General features: G+C 41.5%; 1 protein-coding gene across 14 annotated transcripts in view; it reads right to left on the reverse strand.

Moving 5' to 3' along the window:
- The window catches only part of acaca (acetyl-CoA carboxylase alpha), a 45,924-nt gene that overhangs the window by 2,293 nt on the left and 20,779 nt on the right, over positions 1 to 22,852 (reverse strand). For 2 of the 14 annotated variants that reach the window (XM_037748049.1, XM_037748047.1), the window contains 24 exons: positions 22,078 to 22,221; positions 21,867 to 21,969; positions 21,674 to 21,781; positions 20,839 to 20,895; positions 20,522 to 20,566; positions 18,645 to 18,686; positions 17,236 to 17,451; positions 16,953 to 17,108; positions 16,629 to 16,853; positions 15,391 to 15,552; positions 15,144 to 15,290; positions 13,768 to 14,037; positions 13,503 to 13,600; positions 13,180 to 13,300; positions 12,909 to 13,019; positions 8,840 to 8,983; positions 8,581 to 8,701; positions 6,647 to 6,743; positions 6,427 to 6,523; positions 6,033 to 6,168; positions 5,776 to 5,953; positions 5,586 to 5,698; positions 3,989 to 4,143; positions 2,917 to 3,087 (listed from right to left, as the gene is read on the reverse strand). In XM_037748049.1, the coding sequence (XP_037603977.1) occupies positions 2,917 to 3,087; positions 3,989 to 4,143; positions 5,586 to 5,698; positions 5,776 to 5,953; positions 6,033 to 6,168; positions 6,427 to 6,523; positions 6,647 to 6,743; positions 8,581 to 8,701; positions 8,840 to 8,983; positions 12,909 to 13,019; positions 13,180 to 13,300; positions 13,503 to 13,600; positions 13,768 to 14,037; positions 15,144 to 15,290; positions 15,391 to 15,552; positions 16,629 to 16,853; positions 16,953 to 17,108; positions 17,236 to 17,451; positions 18,645 to 18,686; positions 20,522 to 20,566; positions 20,839 to 20,895; positions 21,674 to 21,781; positions 21,867 to 21,969; positions 22,078 to 22,221 (3,217 nt within the window). Of the gene's footprint in view, positions 1 to 2,916; positions 3,088 to 3,988; positions 4,144 to 5,585; positions 5,699 to 5,775; positions 5,954 to 6,032; positions 6,169 to 6,426; positions 6,524 to 6,646; positions 6,744 to 8,580; positions 8,702 to 8,839; positions 8,984 to 12,908; positions 13,020 to 13,179; positions 13,301 to 13,502; positions 13,601 to 13,767; positions 14,038 to 15,143; positions 15,291 to 15,390; positions 15,553 to 16,628; positions 16,854 to 16,952; positions 17,109 to 17,235; positions 17,452 to 18,644; positions 18,687 to 20,521; positions 20,567 to 20,838; positions 20,896 to 21,673; positions 21,782 to 21,866; positions 21,970 to 22,077; positions 22,222 to 22,633; positions 22,784 to 22,852 lie in introns of all 14 variants that reach the window. The other 12 variants (XM_037748052.1, XM_037748048.1, XM_037748043.1 and 9 more) reach the window with 11 other exon arrangements.

Genomic DNA, 22,852 nt, shown 5'->3' on the forward strand with positions numbered 1-22,852 from the left:
AAAAAATATGCTCAAATCATAACATGGCAAACTCAAGCCCAACAGGCAACGAGACTCGTGGGTACCCATAGAACCAGTATCTTCATTCTAGCATTAAAACTGAGCCCGCTACAACTTCAATAAAGATTGATTGCGTTAAAATTAGTGGTGTTAAAACAAATTTGCGCATTATTGTGGCGTTAACTTTGACAGCCCTAGCAGCAACATTCTCTTAAAATTGTTTTATATTTTCTCTTAATCTGAATTTTTTAAGAGAAAAAAATAAGAGAAGTCAACTCTAGATGCACCAAACGTTCCTTACCATCCAAATAGGCTCTTAACTAGGTGTTCTACGATGAATCCCACTTGATCGTAAATTGGAGGCGTGTGGCCGATTGTTTATTATTAGCATAGATAACGTGCCTTAAACACTATATAAGAGCAGGTGTTGTGCCGTGTGCGAATACCCTGACACATGCTTAAGACTTGAAGAGAAAAAAAATGCTGTAACAAGAGGAAGAACTTAGATAAGATAAGATAGATGAATAGATATGGATAATAGATATTGGTCCAATATCAATACAAATAGTATTTATTTAGTCCACAAATGTAATAATCCAATCATTACCAATCATCAAAATAAAAAAACCCATAATAATCTAAATTTGATTATATGATATTCATGCTTTTTTTGTTGTTGTTGTTCCTCAAATTTAAAACATATGTTTCCTTCAATTGATCAATTTGTGGACTGTGAAAACAAGATTTTTTTTTCTTGTCTTGGTCGGAGTGCTCTCGACCATTCGTAAAATTTGTAATCTTTCCTAAGAGAAGAGCAAAAGTAAGAAACTCCCAGAAATCAATGGGAACGAACAAAATAAATACAACTCGTGAATACAAACAAAACTAAGAGAAAATTTGTTTGTATATGGCTTCCTGCATGAGGCCCAATGTGTGCAAGATTCAAAGTATTTCTGGATAAATAAACCCTACTAATCACACCTTTTCTTATGGTTATTGGGAATTAAAGGAAACAGTTACATGACAACATGACATGAGAAACGTACATACTGTATGAACGGATTAAAATGTATAACATATCATGAATCAACAAATAATATCAACAACAAAAGAGATGGACAGGCACAAAGTGAGGGCCGGATGTCTTGTTGACTGGACCCCGATAGGAAAATTAGTATTCATGAGTGCTGGCATCTCTGATCCTAAACAAAGCCAGGCTGGAGGGCTTAGCAAAAAGATTTTGGGGGGCTGAAGGGGGTTTAATGGGCTCTTGCCTTTTTTTTTTTATGAACAGTCCTGCTTGAGGTCCACAAGAACATTTAATGCCCCTTATTAATCATTTTTAATCTGTTTGCTTTTAATTAAGAAACAGCGTGTTGCTCTCCTATCTGCACGTGCCAGGGCTGTGATTAATTGTGGCTTAAGACAGCCAGTCCTGATTGGGATAATATATTAGCTAACAAGAAGGCCACTTCTTAGGAGATCTCCAAACGCCGGGGCCGGCTCCTGTCGCCCCTACGGCTGGTCCGCCGAGCCTGAGACCGAGCCCGAGACCGGGCCCGGAAGGGATGGCATTTATGGATCACTGAAGGATGTTTATTTTCATTAACTACCAGTTATCAGACCATCTGTATTTCATCATGATGCTTTAATAGGAATGCTTACTACTTCTTTATCTGGTGCACTTTGAGGAGAAGGAATAGGAGCTTCAGGATAAAACCTCTAATAGTAATTATTCCTCGAGGCTAAGAGAGCGTTTACTTGAGCATATATACACTTCCCTGAAATGAAGTAAACCTCTGAGTTTAGTGGCGACAATCAGTCAAAGACTCTCTCCATAATTCATCACAGAACACTGGATATGATGACTTCGGTTATATGATAAACTATAGAATCTAAAAATAAAATTGTAAAAACTATAGGGCTGTCAAAGTTAATGCGATAATGTGTTAACGCAAATTTGTTTTAACGCCACTAAATGTCTTTAATGCATTTACGCAACTTACGATTTTTAGGTTTAGGTGGCGGGCTCAGTTTTAAAGCTAGATACTGGCGTCATATGAAACTAGAAAAACCTAAGGAATCCATTGGTACAAACCATGTCATACTAGCTCGTCGCAAAGGAGCGGAAATAATGCTCAAAATTTACGCAAAATTTTGGCGAGGAAAAACTGGCATGGCCATTTTCAAAGGCGTCCCTTGACCTCTGACCTCAAGATATGTGACTAAAATGGGTACCCACGAGTCTCCCCTTTACAGACATGCTCACTTTATGATAATCAAATGTAGTTTAAGGCAAGTCATAGTCAAGTCAGCACACTGACAGCTGTTGTTGTGTGTTGGGCTTCAGTTTGCCTTGTTATGATTTGAGCATATTTTTTTACGCTATATGCAGTACCTGTGAGGGTTTCTAGACAATATTTGTCATTGTTTTGTGTTGTTAATTGATTTCCAATAATAAATATATACATAGATTTGCATGAAGCAGCATATTTGCCCACTTCCATGTTGATAAGAGTATTAAATTCTTGACAAATCTGACTTTAGGGTGCATTTTGAACAGATAAAAAATGTGTGAGTATTCTATACTGTTTTGCCCTCATTTTAATCTCTTGGGTTTTATATTGCAAGATGTTTGGAGTAAATATATGGTAATTTTTGCACTTTTTAAAGCTCTAAAGAACTACAAACTGACCACTCAAATGAAGCTGTACTGGCTAACCGACATAATTTTCATTTATAAATATGTATTTAAAATTAAAAAAGTAAAAACTCAATTAAAAGTCCTTTAAGTCCTTAAAATTAACCTCCAGTTTACAAACTATGTAGGTCTATGAGATATTAATTATCTAGTTTTCTACATTTTCCACTCCGTGACTATAGAACAAATCCTGTAAGTCTGTGGTGGGGTTTTACCTTGACGGCCCCCTCGGCCTCCACAAACCAGCGGCGCAGCATGGCCTGGATCTGGCCGTCTGTCAGCTCGCTGTTGGCCTCTTGGATCTTCCTCTTCACCGTGTCCTCCAGCAGCAGACGCCGCAGGCGCCAGTAAAAGAACTGACGGGACGTGGGCCATTCGAGGATATCCTGAGATGAGCAAAAGACAAAAATAAATAATGTAAATGCAGCTACTGTTATTAGAAGCTACTATCGCCTACATTTTACAATTTACATACAAGTCGGTGTATTTCATTTAAAGGGGAATAAGAATCATTTTCTGCCTGTCTCACCCCATTCCTTGGATGTCACAATGACATAGAACTCATTAAGGAAATCGGAACACCTCCGAAGTCAACGCCAAATTGAGTCACTCTCCCCCACAGAAACACTGCTCCTAAACTGCCTGAAACGCCTTGTTTGAAGTCCCGCCTTTTCTTCCGTAACATGGTGATGTCACCAAGTAACACCTTTGCATAATACCTGACTAGCAGCTAGTTTGGTACACCCTCAAACAAAGCTAGTTAGAGCGGAGCTTGAGCGTAGTCTGAAGAGTTCGGTTCCAATCAGAAAATACAAGAATGCACCTGAAAATAAGCATAATAGGTCCTCTTTAAGTATTCATCGCAGTTAACTGAAGATCACTGATTTCTCTGCAGATGAACTTGAGTTGAACGTGCAGACCACTGCAGATGGTAAAGTCTTTACAGTGTGGACAAAATACACTGCTCACATGACCAGAGGGGTCTTTCACAGATGGATGGCAGTCAAAGTGAGTGTGTGTATGTTTGTATGTGAAATATGGGACTGCGAAGGCACAGGATGAGACGGGGCCTGCCTGAGGCTGCTCTGTGGTTTCTAAAGGTGATTGACCAGGGTCATCATGAGATAATTATGAGGACGAGTCTCGCAGCCTGGTGCGACCACACATTATTCACTAGGCAGGTGCAGCAGCAGCTAGACTGATTCACTCCCCTGTGGGCTTTTCAGGTTATTCACATACTGCACACACTCGCACTGTAGCAAATACACGCCCGCAAGAAGCGCTCACCGTTATTACGCCTTTCTCTTGCATGCGACCTGGGGTGTCGTGGAGGTCCGCAAACTGCACAGCCACCTGGTGGTAGATGGGCAGGAGGAACTCCTCGCGCTCCTTCAGCTTGGTCTCCAACTCTTTACGATCAGGGGGGCTCAGCTCTGGCGTTCCTGTTGGAAAACAATACCGTAAAAACACTGCAAAAAACATGATTTGCCAAAAACTGACTGCCGGCAGATTTTTATGGAGGACGGAACCTGCCAAAATCAAAAATAAATAAATAAATGACTCGATAAATAAATAAATATGCCATCAGATGTAGCAAAAATAATATTAAAAATAAATGTAGCCATTAATTAATTAATAAATAAAATGTGACATAAATTGATAATTCTGTTTTAATCTCCTTCTTTATTTATTTATCTTTGTATTTTATATATATTTTTTTATTATTTTATATCAATCAATCAATTAATGGCTACACTTATCTTTAATATTATTTTGCTGCATTTAATGACATATTTATTTATCTTTGTATTAATTCCCTTATTTATTTACTCTTCTGTTTAACTTTCCCTTTTATTTATTCATGTATTTATTAGGGCAAGAATCTGGCGATACGATACGCATCATGACACAGGGGTTGCGATTCAATATATTAGGATACTGTAAGCAAGGCCATGTATTGCAATTCTTTTTTTAAATCTAAATATAGGAAAACTGTCATAGTATAAAGAACACAGGTAAAATAGTATTGAGCTAATCTTTGCATGTAAACTACTAAAATCAATATAGAGTTTACAGTAACACTAAAAAAAATATCGCGATACTCAATATTTTTGATATTTTCTTACACCCCTAGTATTTATGGCTACATTTATTTTTAATATTATTTTTGCTGCATTTAATGACATATTTATTTATCGAGTCGCTTATTTATTTATTTATATATTATTTTATTTATATATTCATTTATTTTTGTTTTTTGCAAGTTCCCTCCTCCATAGGTTTTGGTTACAAGCCGTGTATATAGACAAGGAATCACAGTTAATGCTAATGGGCACAAGAAATACAATGTACAAGGTACTGAGCCAAGAATCCTGTCCTCACATAGTAGCATTATAGTTGGCTTTCCCTTATAGTCCCGTTACCATCAAATCAGCTTCTACATGAGCATGCAGCGGGGAATTAACTCCTGCTAACAGCGTTTTGTTTTAGAGCTCCCCCAAACCCCTGGCTGCTGTCACCAAAGACTGATTTCTGTCAATTCCAATCTGTAAGCCTCCCCAACAAACCCCTCCATTCCACCAGTTTCGCCCACAGCGCCCCACACAGCAACATTGGACCACAGTTGCTCTCTGAGCCTGGAGGAAAATCAATAGGCTGTGCAGGAGAGACAGGAGAGCTGGTGATTGATCTGAGCAGGCTGTGATTGACACGTCTCCCCTGGGGGAGTGCGGTGAAGATGATACAATCAACCCCAGATAAAGAACGACTGAAAGCGCACATGCTCCCACCTGATATATTGCTCCTTACTAAAACGAGGGCGAGGCCGTGGGGCGACAAAGATGCCAGTTAAGAGCTATAATTAGAATCGAAGTGGAGGACTCACCCAGTCTTTCAGACAAGCCCGTGTAGATCGGATCCACTCTTCTCATGGTCTTCACCAAATCCTTCCTCCTGAATTTGATCTCCACCGTTCCTTCGGGCTCCAAAACTCCACCTCTGGAGACGAGAACGATTTAAGTGAACAAAAGGTGGTTTGATAATGATGATGCTCCCTTTTTATCAGTCCAACTCACCGGCTGTCCTTGTCGGCGTACATCTCCATGTGACGTGGGTTGATGGTGGGATCTATGACCACCCAGGATCCTCCCCTCAGCTCGGCCTGGGGGGGGATATAAACCAGCACCGGCTGCTTGTACTCCCTCAGCCCGTCCACGATGTAGGCCCCGAACTTCAGCACCTGGTCGTACATGTCTAAGAAGGAGAGTTTCATGTGAGACGCTGAATGGTTTTAAATCCCAGATTGGCTGATTACCGGTTGAGACGGACGTACCTTTCATTCCTCCAGAAAAGCCCCTCCAGTTGGAAAACACCATAAGAGGTAGGCCCTCTCTGTTCAGGTCCTTGATGGCCTGGGCTGTTTTGAAAGCAGAGTCTGGGAACCACACCTGCCCTGCCTGCTGGATGATCTAAATATACAAATCAGAGAAATCAGCATCAGCACCTGGGGGTAACCATTCAATATATTGCGATATATTACGATACTGTAAGCAAAGCGATATATTGCGATTTTTTAAAATCTAATTACACTCAATCGTCAATTTGGTTTACCTTTCATATTATTATATATTTATAATATATTATTATATATTATATATTTTCTTACACCCCTACTGTAAATGGTTGCCAGTTCACGCTTTAGTATATGCGCTTGAGCGACCCCTTACCTTCGCCTCTGAGTCCAGATTGGCTGGATCGGCTGGGATCGACAGCTCCACTGACCTGGTTTCCACGGCGACCACCCCGGTAGGTATCCCGCCCAGTCTGTGGAAGAGAGGCTATTCAGCGCTTGACATCTACAAAATACCTTGACTGCATTTATAGTGCGAACAAATTCATTATTGGCGGTGTGTCATCATGTTTTAGTGCTCTGTTGGGGAGTCTTACCTGGCTCTGCCTACCACCACGCTCTGAGCCCACGGCTGCATGATCTCCATGAAGGAGCCCTGGTCAAAAAAGCCACTCTGCCAGGAACCCTTTGGAGCTGTATACACAGAGAGGGGTGAAGGAGAGTAGTGTGATGATAGTGAGTGCAGAATGGTTAAAAAAAAAAAAAAAGAGTGAAAGAGGAAAGAAAGTGGAGTTGATAATTGCAAATTGGAAACTGAATCTCTTTCCATAGCGTTTTCAAGAACTCTGGCTTCATTCCTCCCGCAGTCCGAGGTTGCGTGTTTCTTTCCCTCCGAATCTGTAATCTTGGCAGCAAACCATGATGGATGACTGCAGGAGGAGGCTTATTCAGCTCTTTTTCTGCCTGCACACCCAGAGAAACATGCCCGGCCTGCGAGGTTACCATTCAATTAAGCCTCGCTGCTCGTCACTACCAGAGACGTTGACTGGCTTCCCACACAGTCCCCCAATCTCTTTGGCTGTCCCGAGCTGTAATTACACTGATGTGGAACCTGCTCAGTCCTGACCTGCAGTGTAAAACACGCTGGATCCATTTCGCTGCTATCTTGATGTTGTTGCCTTTAGCAACATGACGCTAGGCTTCACTGTTTCTCTATTAGTTTCTTAATAGTCTCTCCAGTAATGAATTTTTCCAACCTTTAACCAAGGGGATATTAGGATTAAATGATGAATATTATTTATTTTATAAATAACACACACAAAAAATGGGGAGTGTGACTCTTTACAACTGCTGATAAAGCATTTTGAATAAAAATGATTAGTAGAGGAAATGAGCAAAAGTGAAAGTGTATAAATCATCATCATCGTAGTTAACAACCAGGATTCTATAAGAGGCAATACAACTTTCAGTGCAACTCAGTATTGGATGCAGCCCATTATCCCATTTCTGGAGTAGAGAATGGCTGTAAGGCTGAATGTACAGTATGAATTGTGGGCTGCAACTAGCAATTGTTTTCATTATGGATTAAATCAGATGATTATTTAGTTATTAATATTGAACATTTTGGTGTCAAAACTGGTGAAAAATGGCAGCCAGTTTCCCATAGCCATATTTGATGTCACAGAATTGCCTGTTTTTCCAAATCAACAATCACAAATGTATAAGATAAGATATTTAATTTACAGTCATATAAAAATGAAAAGAAAAGCAGGAAAGCCGAACAATGGAGAAGCTTAACAGGCAAATATTTGGCATTTTTGCTTAATAATTGATAAATTCCTTAAATTCATATGCAGAATTTGTAGGCAACGGGACAAGATTTTAGCATTGGAAGCGTTCTGGTTCCCATTTTTAGTCCGAGTAGTAGTGACCGATTCATGTTCGAGCAGGCTTTGGTTGAATGCAGGCAAACAGTCCATGTGGACAGCAAAAGAGGTAGAACGTATTGGCCGAAATGCAATCTGGGAACCCATCAGCTATCGTCTGACGATGATTACGCTTTTTATTGGTTTAAAATTAGTTTGTAAATTTGTGAAACAATCCGGTCGCGCACGTCGTCTCTCAAGCTCCAGTCTTGCATCTCAAGTTGCTAATTTGACTGTAAACAACGAGCAGCGCACAGAAAAGGAAGTCTTGGCCCGGATATTAGCTGGCTACACCGGAAACGCCAAAAATATAGAGGCTTATCCGTCGTCAGAGAGATAACTGATGGGTTCTGAGATTGAATAGTAGTTGAATGTGAGGAATAAGGACGACACCGGGGTTAATCAAAATGTTTTTTTTTGTTTGTTTTTTTAAAATCCTGCTCACTTAATATTTACTTATTTATTAAATATCTGGCATCACAGAACCACCACCTGAACAGTATCTATTGGAACTACAGTCGCCTACACTATTCTGTATCAACCTACCTGGCAACAAAAATGAGCAATTAAAAGATCTCACTGGACACCCAGTCTTGGACACTCACTCTGGCTGGGACGTCCTGCTAGCATCCAGCGAGGGTCATAGGGAGTCTTTGTAGGTATAAAATCCACTAGCCGATCTATGGGATCCTTGGCATTGAGGATGGGCACTGGACTGGATTTACACTGAAGAAAAAAAGGAAATGTCTTTAGTTTTACGATGACAAAAAAAACACACAGCTCTTAACATTTGGATGAGTTCATTTATCACACGGATATATATAGGATGCAGCATCCTATTCAAAACGATAGCTAAACATTTACCATGGGCATGTAGGACAGCCACTGCAGGAGCGCGAAGACTCCCTCAAAGTCATCGCAAACAGTAGTATGGGTCACGCCATTGTTGTGCATGATTTGAATGCCGCCGAGTTGGTTGTTGGACGTGTACACTTCTCTGCCCAGCACCTGTAGTGGGAAAAAGATGACAGGTATGGATTTTATTAGGGCTGCAACTAACGATTATTTTCATTGTTGATTATTTTCTCGATTAATCGATTGGTTGTTCAGTCTATAAAATGTCAGAAAATGGTTAGAAATATCCATCAGTGTTTCCCAAAACCCAAGACGGCATCTTCATATGTCTTGTTTTCAGTTGAATCCCAGATTGTGTGACATTTAATTTTGGCTTTTAAAAAGGTATGTACTGTGGAAGCACTGCTCTTGAGACCTGCTTGAAAACTGGAGCAGCGATTTTCTGCCCAATTTAATTTAGTGTGGATTCCCCCTTTAAAAAAGCCTCCTCTCTCTGGTCTCCAATGGAGGCAACAGGGCTAATCCGCTGCTCATGTTGCGCAACCATGGCTGACAACAGGAGGTGTTGTCACCGGGCTTCTGGTGGTGTGGGGGTGGGCTGTGGATCATTGAGATCGCACACAGACATGCCGGGTAACTAAAGCCCCGTTTCCACCAAGAAGTTCCCGGTAATTTTAGTCCCTGGAACTACTTTTCAAGGAAGTAAAAGGTTCTTTCAGCCCACTGTTGTCTGTGTTTCCACCGCGGTCTAAAGACCTGCAAAGATTAGGCAAATTAGACTCCCGTTTCATCTAAAATACATGTTAAAAAAAAATAAACGTTTGGTTTTGTCTCACTGCGACGACATTTACCGCTGCATATATTTACCGATGCAATGAATGAAATACAGAAGAGGAAAATGAAACTAAGAGCGTTTGTATCCACAGTACATCCGTTGAGTGTTTGATGGTTATTTATTTGTGCTTTAGAACGTAACCGATATGAAACAATCAGAAAATAACTTTGGCACCACCACACTGTCTACCTCCTCTAACGTTACTGCTGGCCCTCGCGATCTCGCTCTTTTTTTTTAATGAGTCAGGAGGCTGACATCAGAGCCTAACTTTACTTTAATGTTATCAGAAAAAAAGGGAAATGTTCTCCCCTCGTCCTAAATCGATACTAGAGTACTTCCTTGTTTATGAATGAAGCAGTACAGGAGTTGAAGCCATTGAAGCAGTGTGTGTGTTATAACAATCAGCGAAGGTCATCCCTGCAAACTCCACCCGGAAAGTCAGATAAAATGAGATAATCCTTTATTAGTACCACAGCGGGGAAATTACAGTAGCAAGGGGGGACAGTGCAAACAACTAGTTTCATACTTTAAGAAAGTACTACCTCCTTAACAGGGCCTTTTTTCGGGGTAACAAGGCCCCGTAAAATGTCCCCGAAATTTAATTTAGAACCTGGTCCCTGCGGTCGAAACGCAATGGGCTCCTCAAAAGGTTCTGGGGCAAAGTTCCTGCGGTGAAAACGGGGCTTAACAGCATGGGGCCTTGCATTACATGCCCCACTGCCTCGTCAATACAGGTGATCAGCAGCCAGAAATCCCTCTACCACGGCGGTCACAGGTGGGTGGCAGCACGTGTCCAATTTTCTAACATCCAGAGTGAATTACCACATGCCCTTTCTCATCCAAGAAACACTCAATTAATTCAAAAGGCTTACATCCCTTTTTGTTGTCATGTGTATTCTGAATCTATATCCCTCATCTTCCAGTTGTGATAGATGTTTCTCTTGTATAAGGGTGATATGGAAGCCACCAAACGACTTTTTACCTGCCAAACTGCCCCCTATGCCAACCGGAAGCCATAAAATCTCACTCCCCCAGCCCACCCTATTTTCATAAGCAGCCTAGAACAGGTGGCAGGGCCCTGACATGGTTCCATAAAAATCAGAGAGGAGCTCAATCCCTACCCTCGGCTCTCACCTTTTCAGCCATCATTTACTTTCTTTATTACCATTAATGGTTATGTATCTGGCTACAAATCTAGGGCGCTCTCCTAAAGCTGTCAGGAAAGCCAGCGGCCCCGAGAAACATTGCAGTCACCTTGACATACACAAAACCCCCGGTGCCTCCGGCCATCGCCGGCTTCATTAAGATTCCACAGCAGAGAGGAGGGGATGGAGGAGGAGGAGGAGGAGGAGGAGGAACAGAGGGAGATGACTGGGAGGAAGAAAATGAGGGGCCAACTGGATGTAACAGCTCACTGGGGTATTTACGCTCGTAGTTACTATCCACTCCCCATGAAAATATGAGAGCTTTCCAGCAGCTAATGGAATGATGATCTCTGGGTGGCAGCCTCCTGCTCTCCATTAAGTCTCAGTTAATAACCAGGAAACCACATGATAAACAGGCAGACAAAACTATCCTATTTCTAGCACGTGTTTCTAGTAAAATCAGTGCTATTTTAAAACGCAATCAATTGTAGACAAATGATATACTGCAATACATCACCTGCGCATTGTTGACACTTGTCAGAAAACATTACCACTCCCAAATAGAGCTAAACAGCGGGGCCATCTAAAAAACAATTGGAGCTCCCAGCAAATAGGTGTGCCATCATGGGGCCATTTGCATGATCTGTCATGTTCGCGATCTGTCATCAAATTTGAAATGGAGTCATCTTAATTCACTGACAAGGACGGAGAATGGAAAGCCAAGACAAGAGGAGGGTGGTGAAGCGTGACACACACACGTGCATCCACACACACACACACCAATCAACTGCGCGCAGAAAACAATCTGCCTCAGCAAAAACTTTTCGTTTTTGATTAAAAACAAATGATATGGGTGTCCTGCGCCGCAGCCTCCGGCATGTCGCTCTATTTCTATGCAAATACAACTTCATGGTTCGCTTTCAATTATTCCGCTCATGAGTGGCAGGCGGGCCTGTGGCTGGGATCGGAGGGGGGAATCCTAGTAGAACAGGAGGAGTCGGAAAGGAGGCTTGATCGCCGAGTTGAAACTGCACCAAAGTACATTTTTCTAATTTCTTTTCTTTGATATATATAAACACTAGGGTTGTCAATCGATTCAAATATTTAATCGCATGATTGTCCATAGTTAAGCACGATTAATCACTAATTTTTTATCTGTTCAAAATGTACCTTAAAGGGGGATTTGTCAAGTATTTAATACCCTTATCAACATGGGAGTGGGTAAATATGCTTGTTTTATGCAAATGTATGTATATATTTATTATTGGAAATCAATTAGCAACACAAAACAATGACAAATATTGTCCAGAAACCCTCACAGGTACTACATTTAGCATAAAAATATGTTCAAATCATAACAAACTCAAGCCCAACAGGCAACAACAACTGTCAGTGTGCTGACTTAACTATGACTTGCCTAAAACTGCATGTGATTATCATAAAGTGGGCATGTCTGTAAAGGGGAGACTCGTGGGTACCTATAGAACCCATTTTCATTCACATATCTTGAGGTCAGAGGTCAAGGGACCCCTTTGAAAAAGGCCATGCCAGTTTTTCCTCACTAAAATTTAGCGCAAGTTTGGAGCGTTATTTAGCCTCCTTTGCGACATGCAAGTATGACATGGTTGGTACCAATGGATTCCTTAGGTTTTTTAATTTCATATGATGCCAGTGCATTCACTATAGCTTGAAAACTGAGTCCGCTACAACCTCCGAAAGGTCGGCGGGCCCTTGGATTTTTAAGAGCTTTATTTAATATCGCAAGTTGTGTTAATGCGTTAAAGAAATTAGTGGCAAATTTTGCGTTATTATCGCGTTAATTTTGACAGTCCTAAAAAAACACACACAGCTCCCTTCCGGATCTGTTTGCTCTTACTCCCATATTAGCTGAAAAACTTAATAGAGAGCTAATGAGTATTTATAGTGAATTCCTCATTAAAATGCAAATTGTGTGAATTTAGAGAGAGAACACATTTGGTGCTTATTCAGTGTTTCAGTGCACACAATCACACAATGGCATCATTGTTTTCAATTAAAAAAAAACAGTTTTTGTGTTGTACTGAAATTACGCATTTACATAGTAGATCATTTATTTTACCTTGTTGAGTGCTCCAGCTCCAGTGAGGATAATGTGAGAGTTGTCCACTTGAATGGTTCTCTGTCCGAGCCTCACCAGATAGGCCCCGATCCCTATGGCTCTGCATGTGACCTGTAGGTCAAGACAATCACGTCAAGGCTTGCAAGCCAATCACGACTCTTTGTGTCGAGCGAGTCTTTGTTCTCGCGCAGCTCCAGGCTAAGGAGGAGGAGGAGGCTACACATGTATGCGTGGTGCTTGTTGTGCACAAGTGCGGCCACTTCAGTCTTACCAGGTTCATGGTGATGATCTCATCGTAAGCCAGAGAGGATTCTCCAGCAATCATCCCAGACCCTTTCAGGTTCTCCACGCCCAGCCCTTCATCTTTTCCAATGATGTCAGTGATCTTGTACCTGCATGGCAACACACGTATTAACTCAAAAGCCAGACGTGACGCTCCAATAGCTTTCCCCTTCCATCGTCACCTCTCTGTTGTAGTCTCATGAGCTTTAAACCGTGAAGACGTGCATACTTGACTGATACTACAGCATCTTGTAGATTAATTTCCTCACATACAAAGTTAGACACTAAGGTGTGATAAAAAAAAAGATGTACCTGGATTCTCCCTCATCCTCCACGTGTTCGCAATGCACAGAGTTCAGGGCTGAAACTTTCTTGTAATCCTGAGGTGTGAGGTAGAGATACTTGAAACCCTGTAGGGAGATATAGCAACGACTGCTTAGTTATGAAAGACAACGGTACAGATGCAAACCACAAAAACAGGGATAAGATAATCAAATACCATGATAAAGAAATACACTAATATATGCGGTATATACAAATAAATAAACACCCACAAATAAAATACTGTGTGACTGACCTTATACGGATCAGCTGGATCTTGCCAGGCCACGTGGAACATGTGCCTGATTTCCTCCGCCAGCCCGATGCGGGCGCCGCTGTTTGCTGCAATGTAGATCCGGGGGATGCGGCTCTCTCGGGCCATCTCGGAGGCCCGCAGGAACAAGACGTCCTCCTGCGGCCCAAACGAGCCGATCTTGTGCGTGATGTCGTTGCTTATGACGATGATCTCGCGTCCCGCTGGGTATTCTGGCGTGCGCAGAGTCATCCGCCATGCCACCATGCCAATCTGTATAGACAGAACAGAGGCACTTCAACACACTAAATACTTCATAAATATAATGTCCCATAAATATACTGTGAATACTCTATATTTATTTAATTGTAGCATTTTATCCTTGGCATAAATAGAATTACTAGACATAGCTATTTTGTCTTAATGCACTTTCAATGATGCATTAATCATTGCCATAAAACAATAAAGTATTTAAAAAGCACTCGAGAACACAGCCAAAGAAACACAGAGACACCTACAGAGTGAAAGGGAAATTGCACATCTAAAAAGAGGAGGTAGAGAGACAAAGAAAAAGGTCATGTAAAAGCATGACTGTATTCATGTAAAGAGAAATCTATTTTAGTATGGGCCTTGGTCCTGGAATGATCTTCAGGCTAGGCTCAACCTGGAGTCCCTCATCTCGCTAGCCAGTTGAAAACAAAAGTTATCAGAAGTTTTAAATCACAAACTGTTCTTGCAAAAACGCATCAAAATTGTTGTTGCCTTATTGTCTATATATATATATATATATATATATATATATATATATATATATCATACAGTTTCTGTGACTATCTAACCTCTTCTGTTGATGAGTGGACAGTTTTTACTCGGTAATGTATTGTTTGGTTTTTGTTTTTGTTTTATTGTATGTATGAAATCGACATGCATTCGACTTTTAACTTCACTGCCTTCTTGGCCAGATCGCCGTCGTGAAATAATTTTTTTCTCAGTGGATTTTATCTGGTAAAATAAAGGTCAAAGGTTATATTGATAACATTTTTATGTAGACAAATAATACAAAAAAATAATAATAATGGCTTTTCCAAAAAAGAATATAATTGTATTATGAATGTGAATTAAACATTTAAAAAATGTTGGTGGGTCCAAAATGAATGTTTTGGTTATCTCTGTGGAAGATATCTGACGTTTGGTTCCCACTTCTAGTACAGCTTGTGAGCCAATAGTATTAGTATGTAGTAATAGTTTACCGAACTCGCAACCACTTGTTGTGAAGGGAACGCAATGGAACGGGTGGAGGAAAAATGTGACATCTAGTGGCTAAATGTTATCAGTTGCAACTTTAAATAAAATAAAGAAATCAAAGTAAAAAGACTGACCTCGTTGCCCCCTGGCAGCCTGTTCATCTGCACCAGCTGACCTTGGGCGTCAAGAACCAGCTCTGTGAAGGTGAGCAGCTCATTAGGAAGAGGGCACTTGGGTAAGTGGGCGAAGGTCTGGTAAGAGTGCCACAGCTTTTTCAGAGCCTGCATAGAAAAAAAATCAGAATAAAGTTATTCCATCAACATTATTTGGCCAATCTAAGCCCAATGGCCAAGATGTGAGATATTAGTTTCTGTATTGTACCTGTCTGAACATCTCTGGAAAGTCATAGACATAGGTGGTGCCCAGAGACTGCGCCTGGAAGCGCTTTGACTGCAGCAGGTCCTTGGTCACGTAGGGGGTGTTGATGAGCATGCCGTGCAGCGGACCCTGCTTGTCTCCGTAAGCTTGGAACATGATCTGAGCCAAGAGGGACAAAGACAGAGTCACTTTATAGATATACTGACATCTTCTGCAACCTTGCCAAAACATCATGGATTTGAGAATGATGATGATAATGAGCGTAGGTCATACCCACTGCTACAGCATTAACCAATACAAAGTATATGATGCAACAAAAAAAAAACTAATTCTATACACTATGAACACATTCACACAGAAGCACAACTCAGATGTTAAAGAGCAATGTACACACAGGAAGTGGTAACCGCCTAGAGAGGACATCAGGCTTTGTCATCATACGTTATCAGGGCCATCAGACAGACAGAAACATTCACTTGTGCTACAATGTTGTTAAGTGCAGGTATGTTTGATGCAGGCCCGTCCAATCAGATGTTTTGCTGAATTAGGCCCACAACCCCATAAAAAAGGATCAGCAGCATGTCTTTGTATGCCAAAAGCATCCAACTCCAAACTAAAGCCCTGTTTCCACCCAGAACTTCCTGGTAATTTTTGTCCCGGGACTACTTTTCAAGAAACTAAAAGGTTTTTTTGGGGGGGTAAAAAGTCTCCGGAAAATGTCCCTGGAAATTAATTTAGACCCTGGTTTCTGCGGTTAAAACGCAATGAGTTCCTCAAAAGGTTACTAGTTCCGGGGTAAAGTTCCTGAAGTCGAAACGGGGCTTAACACCCACATTATCTTGCAACTAGATTATAAAGTGAAGTTCAATCATTTTTATAAATGATGCAAGAAATGCAGCAGGTTTTGTTCCTCAACCGTGTTTAGACTCAATGACTCTCCCATTCACTATTATGGATGGTTGATGAATGGCTGGATGAAGGGTAACTTACCTGATCAGCTGCGAGGTAAAAGGATACTGCTGAAAGAATTGTCCACCTGGCTAAGGGCACGACACCATACTGGATCTTTATTTCAACTCAATAAAGCCAGAATGTTTATATTCTACTGTATAAAAAAAAAAGACCAACCCCATCTTTAACTTTACAAGAGAGGTTGTCAAATTGCATTCTGGGAGCTGAAGCCCTTTTGCCAGCGACCGGACAATAAAGCAGGTGAGATGGAAAATGTGTGAGTGCCCCACCTGTCGGTCTTTGGGCCCCACCTGTCCCGTTCGGGAGTCAGTGACCTCCTTGTACAGGCTGATGTCCAGGTAGTAGCCCGATTCATTGGTGAGGAAGAGGCGGATGGGGATTTGCTTTCCCGTCGGGGTGAGGCGGATGTTGATTTTCAGCTCGGCCTGAAGGACGCGCAGCTTCCACAGACGGCTGCCGTAGCGCATCACCATGGAGCGCACGGACTCCTCGATCTGGAGTTGGTAGAGGAGGCAAACTCATTAATAACACTGTGAGCTGTATCAGAGATATGTGTGTGTGTGTGTGTGAGAGTGTGTGATAGTTTCACAAACCTTTGATGGGTCCATGATGACTGTGGGGACAAAATTGAGGAAGATGTGGTTGCAGTCGGTTCGTACGGTCGTGTTGTTGAAAGCCACCTCCAGCTCATCCATGGCTTCCAGCAGTAGACGCTCTGCCTCATTGTGAAGGTATTCAAAAGAGGCCTCCTAGTGAAGGAACAGATAAAAAAAAACAGACGTTTAATATGTAAAATCCAACAAAAGGACTTAAAGAATTGTGTTTGAGAATCCAAAACCTCGGAAAAGTGCAAAGGTTGTGCCTCCCTTGTCTCACCTTTGTGACCAGATCGGAGTGGCGGATAATGGCTCGCACAAAGAAGCGGTAGTCCGTCACCTCTATGCCCACCTCCACACGGGCCGCACCCAGGTACAAGTGCATCTTGTGGTTGGCACATGGGATGGCGGAGAGGGCAAAATTGCGCATGCGGTTGAGCTCCAACTGGAAAGCTAGTGCCGGCTCCAAATGACGGTAGATCCTGTCCTCCTCAAACTATTGAGAAACCGGCACAATCACAAACATTTTAAATACTCAAAGACTTTCCTGAACTTTTTTTTCCCTTTAAAAGTTTTAGGCGTCCCTGCCATCATCTCCTCCATTAACAGAAGTAGTTCAAATTGGCAATTTCAGGAGTTGATGTAAGAGTAAAAAAAAAAAAGATGCCTGTGAGCCGCACGCTGTATTAAGTAAATGAAATTATGGGCAATCTCCATCTCAGAAAGCTTGCTAATGGGTGTCATTTCTCTTAAATGGGAGACATAATTAAAGAGTTCATTACTTTAATGAGTTTTGGTGGTGTCATTGTGGTGAAACTATCAGGGGTAACGGAGAGGAAGAGCCATCGCTGATTGTGATAGAGTGAAATTCAGGGCTGCCAGGGGGGTGGAAAGTTGTTTCCTATAACCACAACACAGTTTTGAACCGGTCTCCCAGACAAAGGAAAGTCAAACTGTTTTATTTTGAAATTTGTAGGTTAATTTGCAATGTCACAATAATCTGATGCATACATATATCCCTTCATCTTTTCAAGATGCGGTCATTTCTACATGAGCAAACACCAATTTGGCCATTAAAAGGTACAGTGTGCGGGATTTGGCGGCATCTAGTGATGTGGTTGCAGATTGCATCCAACTGAGTACCCCTCCGCTCACTCCTACCTTTCCAAGACTGCGATAATGTGAGCCGCAGAGTGCAAAACCGTGGTAACGTCGTTCCCCTCGCTCAGAGGCCATCGTTACCATAATAAGACTACTTTTGGAGTAGTCAGACGGTGGCTGGCGGTACCACAGTTTGGCACTCTGTGGCTCACGTTACTGCAGTTTCACGAGCGTTTCCGAGAACTACGGTTGCCTTCAGGTAACGTAAAAATACGAAAAGGCTCTCTCTAGAGCCAGTGTTTGCTTTGTCCATTCTGGGCTAGTGTAGAAACATGGCGGAGCAACATTGCGGGCTCCATGAAGAGGACACGCTCCCTATGTAGATATGAAAGGCTCATTCTAAGCTAACGAAAACACAACGATTCTCAATTTCAGGTGTTTATACACTCATGAAGACATAGTTATGAATATTATATTCCATTTTTGCTAATAGATCCCCTTGAAATGTTACAAACTGTTACTTTAAGAAAACATTTAAAAGTTAAAAGTGATGATTTGACACATGGTTTGTAATATGTAGACACCCACCTTGTCTCTCGCACGGAATGTGAAAAATTTGGGGAATTCCCTCTGTGTGGAAGATAATGAGACACAAATAGAAAGAACAAAATAAATCAATAATGTCTGTATAACAGAAAAAAACATGCTTGTAAGCACAGAAATGTTAAGAATACAAAATCAGTTAGACATGTACTAACTAGAAACCTACAGTAATCACAGCAGGCGACAATAAGCTAAGCTGGGCTTTGCTACGACGGTAAGTATGGAGTATTATGCAGTGATGATCAGGACCTTGTTCTACATGTCATTTATCTATCAGGGAATCACTGTGTATTCACTCAGACAGCGAGCTCACATAATAATGGTAATAGGGCTGTGTGTATATATATAGCACCACTCACTACGCTAATGAATAAAACATTTCCTTTTTTCAGAGACATTTGATCCTCTGAATAATGCGCGGCGGTAGCCCTGTTTGACGCTATCAGATGAAGTGTCCCACTTGCCAAAACAATGCCAGACCGATTGGGGATGCTCTCATCGGCTCGCAGCCTACACAATAACAAGGGGACTGGAATAGTACACACATACACACTGGCCATGATTTGACACTGTGATTACACAACATATTTTACAATATAGTTACGATGAGCGTGCAGAATAGTGCAGGGTACTGAAAAACCCCTCCGTGTATCAAGGGCTGCATAATGACGGTGACGCGAGTCGTCGTGATTAGCTCTCATCAGAGACTGTGGTGCCATCAAAAGAAAAATCAAAGCCCATTGTAAAAGAAAATGACAGCGGAAAGCGAAAAGAACGGGGCATTTTCTCAAAAGCTAATCCTGTTCTAAATCCCTGTCATTATCATCCATATGCTAAGTGGGTGATCTGTTGATAATGGGTCAAACCCTGGGAACACAAACTGTGTACTGCAGCACAATCGACGGAGCGTATCGCAAAACTGCCGTGATTGAGGGGTTTCAATTCATACTTTGCTATACATGCTGAAAAATGTGTGCTCACATTACAGCAAGGCACAAACAACTGATATTTCATGGTGACAAAATCTGGTCAGTGAGTTCATGTCTTTAAGCTCTAAAAACTAACCCAAACATATATTGAGTCAGTACAATGTTGTGATAGGTTTCTTTTATTTATGCTGGTGTAACAGAGATGAACAACCTTCCTCTTGAGATCAGGGAGTTGCAGAATCCCATGGCTTGTAATGGATCAAGCAGTCACTGCTGGATAAAATCCATGTAGGAATATTTGTACCCTCTGTGGATCATCTACAGCAGTTTTTCCCCAAAGACTGCGTCGGGACCCAAAGGTGGGTCGCGGGAGATTTTTTAGTCTTTTAAGATATATATCTGCAGTATACCTTTGAGCCTATTATTAATAATTATTAAATCTAATATGAAAGGCTAGCGTACATTCTGTTTGTTTTACTGATGTGAGGAAATGAAAAGAATGAGATAGCCCCTTAACTCTGCATAAATGCATTTATTTGGTCTCATTTATAAAGTATTTATGTATATGTTTTCAATAACACGTGCATAAAATGAAGTTGTGGTTTATCAAACGTATATATCTCTTCGAAATGGCCTGTTTATCTATTCAAGATAGTCTAAGGTGATGTGGAAATGGCAGTAAAAATGGTCAGGAACGTTCATTTACGCACAAAACTCTTCTCACGATTTATAAATAAGGCCTATTGTTAATTGGGTTGCGATGGTTTGTCATTTTTAAAACGTGGGTCCAGAGTATTTTATAACCGTTATACTGCAACTAGCTGTCTGGATTTAATGTGTAAGGCATGTTTGAACCAAATGTATTAATACTTTGTCCCATAAATCAAATCAAAGAGCCACCCATCCTCATTTCCTTCGTCTCCCTCTACTCACATGAAACCTTTGGTCCACCTCACAGTTGACTTGCTTCCTGAAATCCTGTCATCATAAATGCAGCAAAAAGCAAAGGCATGCAAGAAAGAGAGATACAGAGACAAACAGGAAAAATAAGCTAGATTTCAAATTATTACCACATCATGTCATTCCATATATAAACAAAGTATTAGTAATTACAAAAAGAGAGATGCGGAACAATTCGTTTAAAAAAAAAAAATTTGAGACATGCTATTCAGAACTGCTGAATTGGTGGCATGCACGGCAGCTGATTGTGGAGACAGGTAGTTGTAAAAAAAAGTAGGATGGGCTCTCACCTTCTGGGCCACAAGGAAAGTCAGCCTACGGATGCCATGTTCAAACAGCAGAGATTTCTGGAATGGGAAAAATATCAGGATGAGATCTTTCTGAGGCTTCTAAAAGATAGAATTACCGCCTCACTGCTGTACCAGTGAAGTTGCAGTTTACATCAATGTCCGTCCAAAATGCCATCACTTCATCATTGTATCCTGTTAAACATTTGTATGAAATTGTCATAATTAGAGTATGAATTCTTGAGGTATGGCCAAAAATGTGTTTTGTGAGGTCATGACCTTGACCATTGACCTTTGGTCACCAAATTCTAATCAGTTCATCCTTGATTCCACTGAATCAAGGACATTTGTGCCAGATTTAAAGAAATTCCCTCCAGGCGTTCCTGAAATATCACGAGAATGGGACAGACGTGAGGTCACATTGACCTTGACGGTCTAGAACGGAGTCCACAAATAGCGAAATCTGATCTTCAATCGGCAAAAACACGCAAAAACTCTCGCGAGACTCGCTGACCCGACGACCTATCCTAACCTTAACCATTCAAGATCAATGCCTAACCTTTAACAATCTTGCAAGAGTTTCCCCCGTTTATCTCCCATCTAGCCACTACCAACCTTGATCTTTGACCACCAAATTCTAATCAGTTCATCCTAAATCCAAGTGGACGTTTTTTCCCAAATTTGAAGAATGTCCCTCCATGTGTTCCTGAGATATCGCGTTCACAAGAATGGGTCGTACTGACGGACAACCCGAAAACATCGGCGGTGCGGAGGCATAAAAATAACTCTCACTGCTGAAATCAAGAGAAACAAAGGCCTTGTTGTCGACCGCTCCCACCTTCGACTGAGTAAACTCTCGGAACACGGCTGCCAGGCCGTCGTCATCAATGTCGCTGTCTGTCTTAATGGCCACATTCAGGATATGGATAGGCTCGTCGAGGATGATCTGGAGGACAAAGCAATTGCACATTTCATTCTAAGGTACACAGACAGTCACACAGGTCAATGAGCAGCAATCAGTTTCCCCTCACCTTGTTGTCCTCTTCGCCGTACAGGACGGGATTACCTCCCTCCGGGAAGGTCGGACTTGACGGAGGAGAGTCAGAGAAGCAGCTCAACACGTCGTTTATGTTCCTGCAGCGGAGGAAAAAAATCATACGTGCAATTAATCACACTTGAAAATATCATCTTCACCTATCAATCAAAAACATCAAAGTTATTTTATACAAAAAAGGGACTGACCTGGTGAACTCCTGGAAGGAGCGGAAAGCGACCATGGCTCCCATGCGCTGACAAGGCGGCGTAAAGGACGTGTCGAGCAGAACGTCGTTGACGCTGTTCATGTGCAGCATGCCGTAGTGGTTTAGGTTGGATGAGAATGACATCCTAGAGTGTCGACACAGAGCGATTAACAATGGTAATCTGACCCACCACTAGAAATGACTGAAGATTTTCCCCATCCACCTTTAAGAACCTCACGACAGTTTTGATCCCTCAGTTTTTCGGCAGTTTGAGATGGAACACAATTATGTGTTCATTGTAGGAGACTCTTTATTTTAAAAACTGAATGAGGTTCAAATTTTTGAAAAAAAAGCAAGTAGGAACACCATTGCTTGTGAACACAGACCACATGTTAGTCAAATTAAACCAAAAAATATTCCTTGCACAGGAACAAGGAAACACCAGAAAGACCCTTTAAATATTCACTTTGTTGGGTGTTAGTCCTTTCGGTTGCAAGAAGCCGTCCCAGAAGTTACCACCCGCTGAAAGCACTCAAGATGTTTTTTGTGTGTCAAACCTGTCGTCAGACTCTGAATCGGAGGCATTTTTCTTTTCAGGGTTATCATCCTTAGATTTACTATCTTGTGCTTTAAGGTCCCGGGGTTTCTTTTCCTGTAATCTAGTGTCGGCAGCTTTTATAAAGTCCAGGATGGGAGCAGACATTCTCCTGGCAGGACAGTCACAGTCACAAGTTTCAGTTCGGGAGATTTTTTTGCACTGGTGTACATCATGTCAT

The sequence above is a fragment of the Sebastes umbrosus genome, chromosome 17, assembly GCF_015220745.1.
Source record: "Sebastes umbrosus isolate fSebUmb1 chromosome 17, fSebUmb1.pri, whole genome shotgun sequence".
Lineage (NCBI taxonomy): Eukaryota > Metazoa > Chordata > Actinopteri > Perciformes > Sebastidae > Sebastes > Sebastes umbrosus.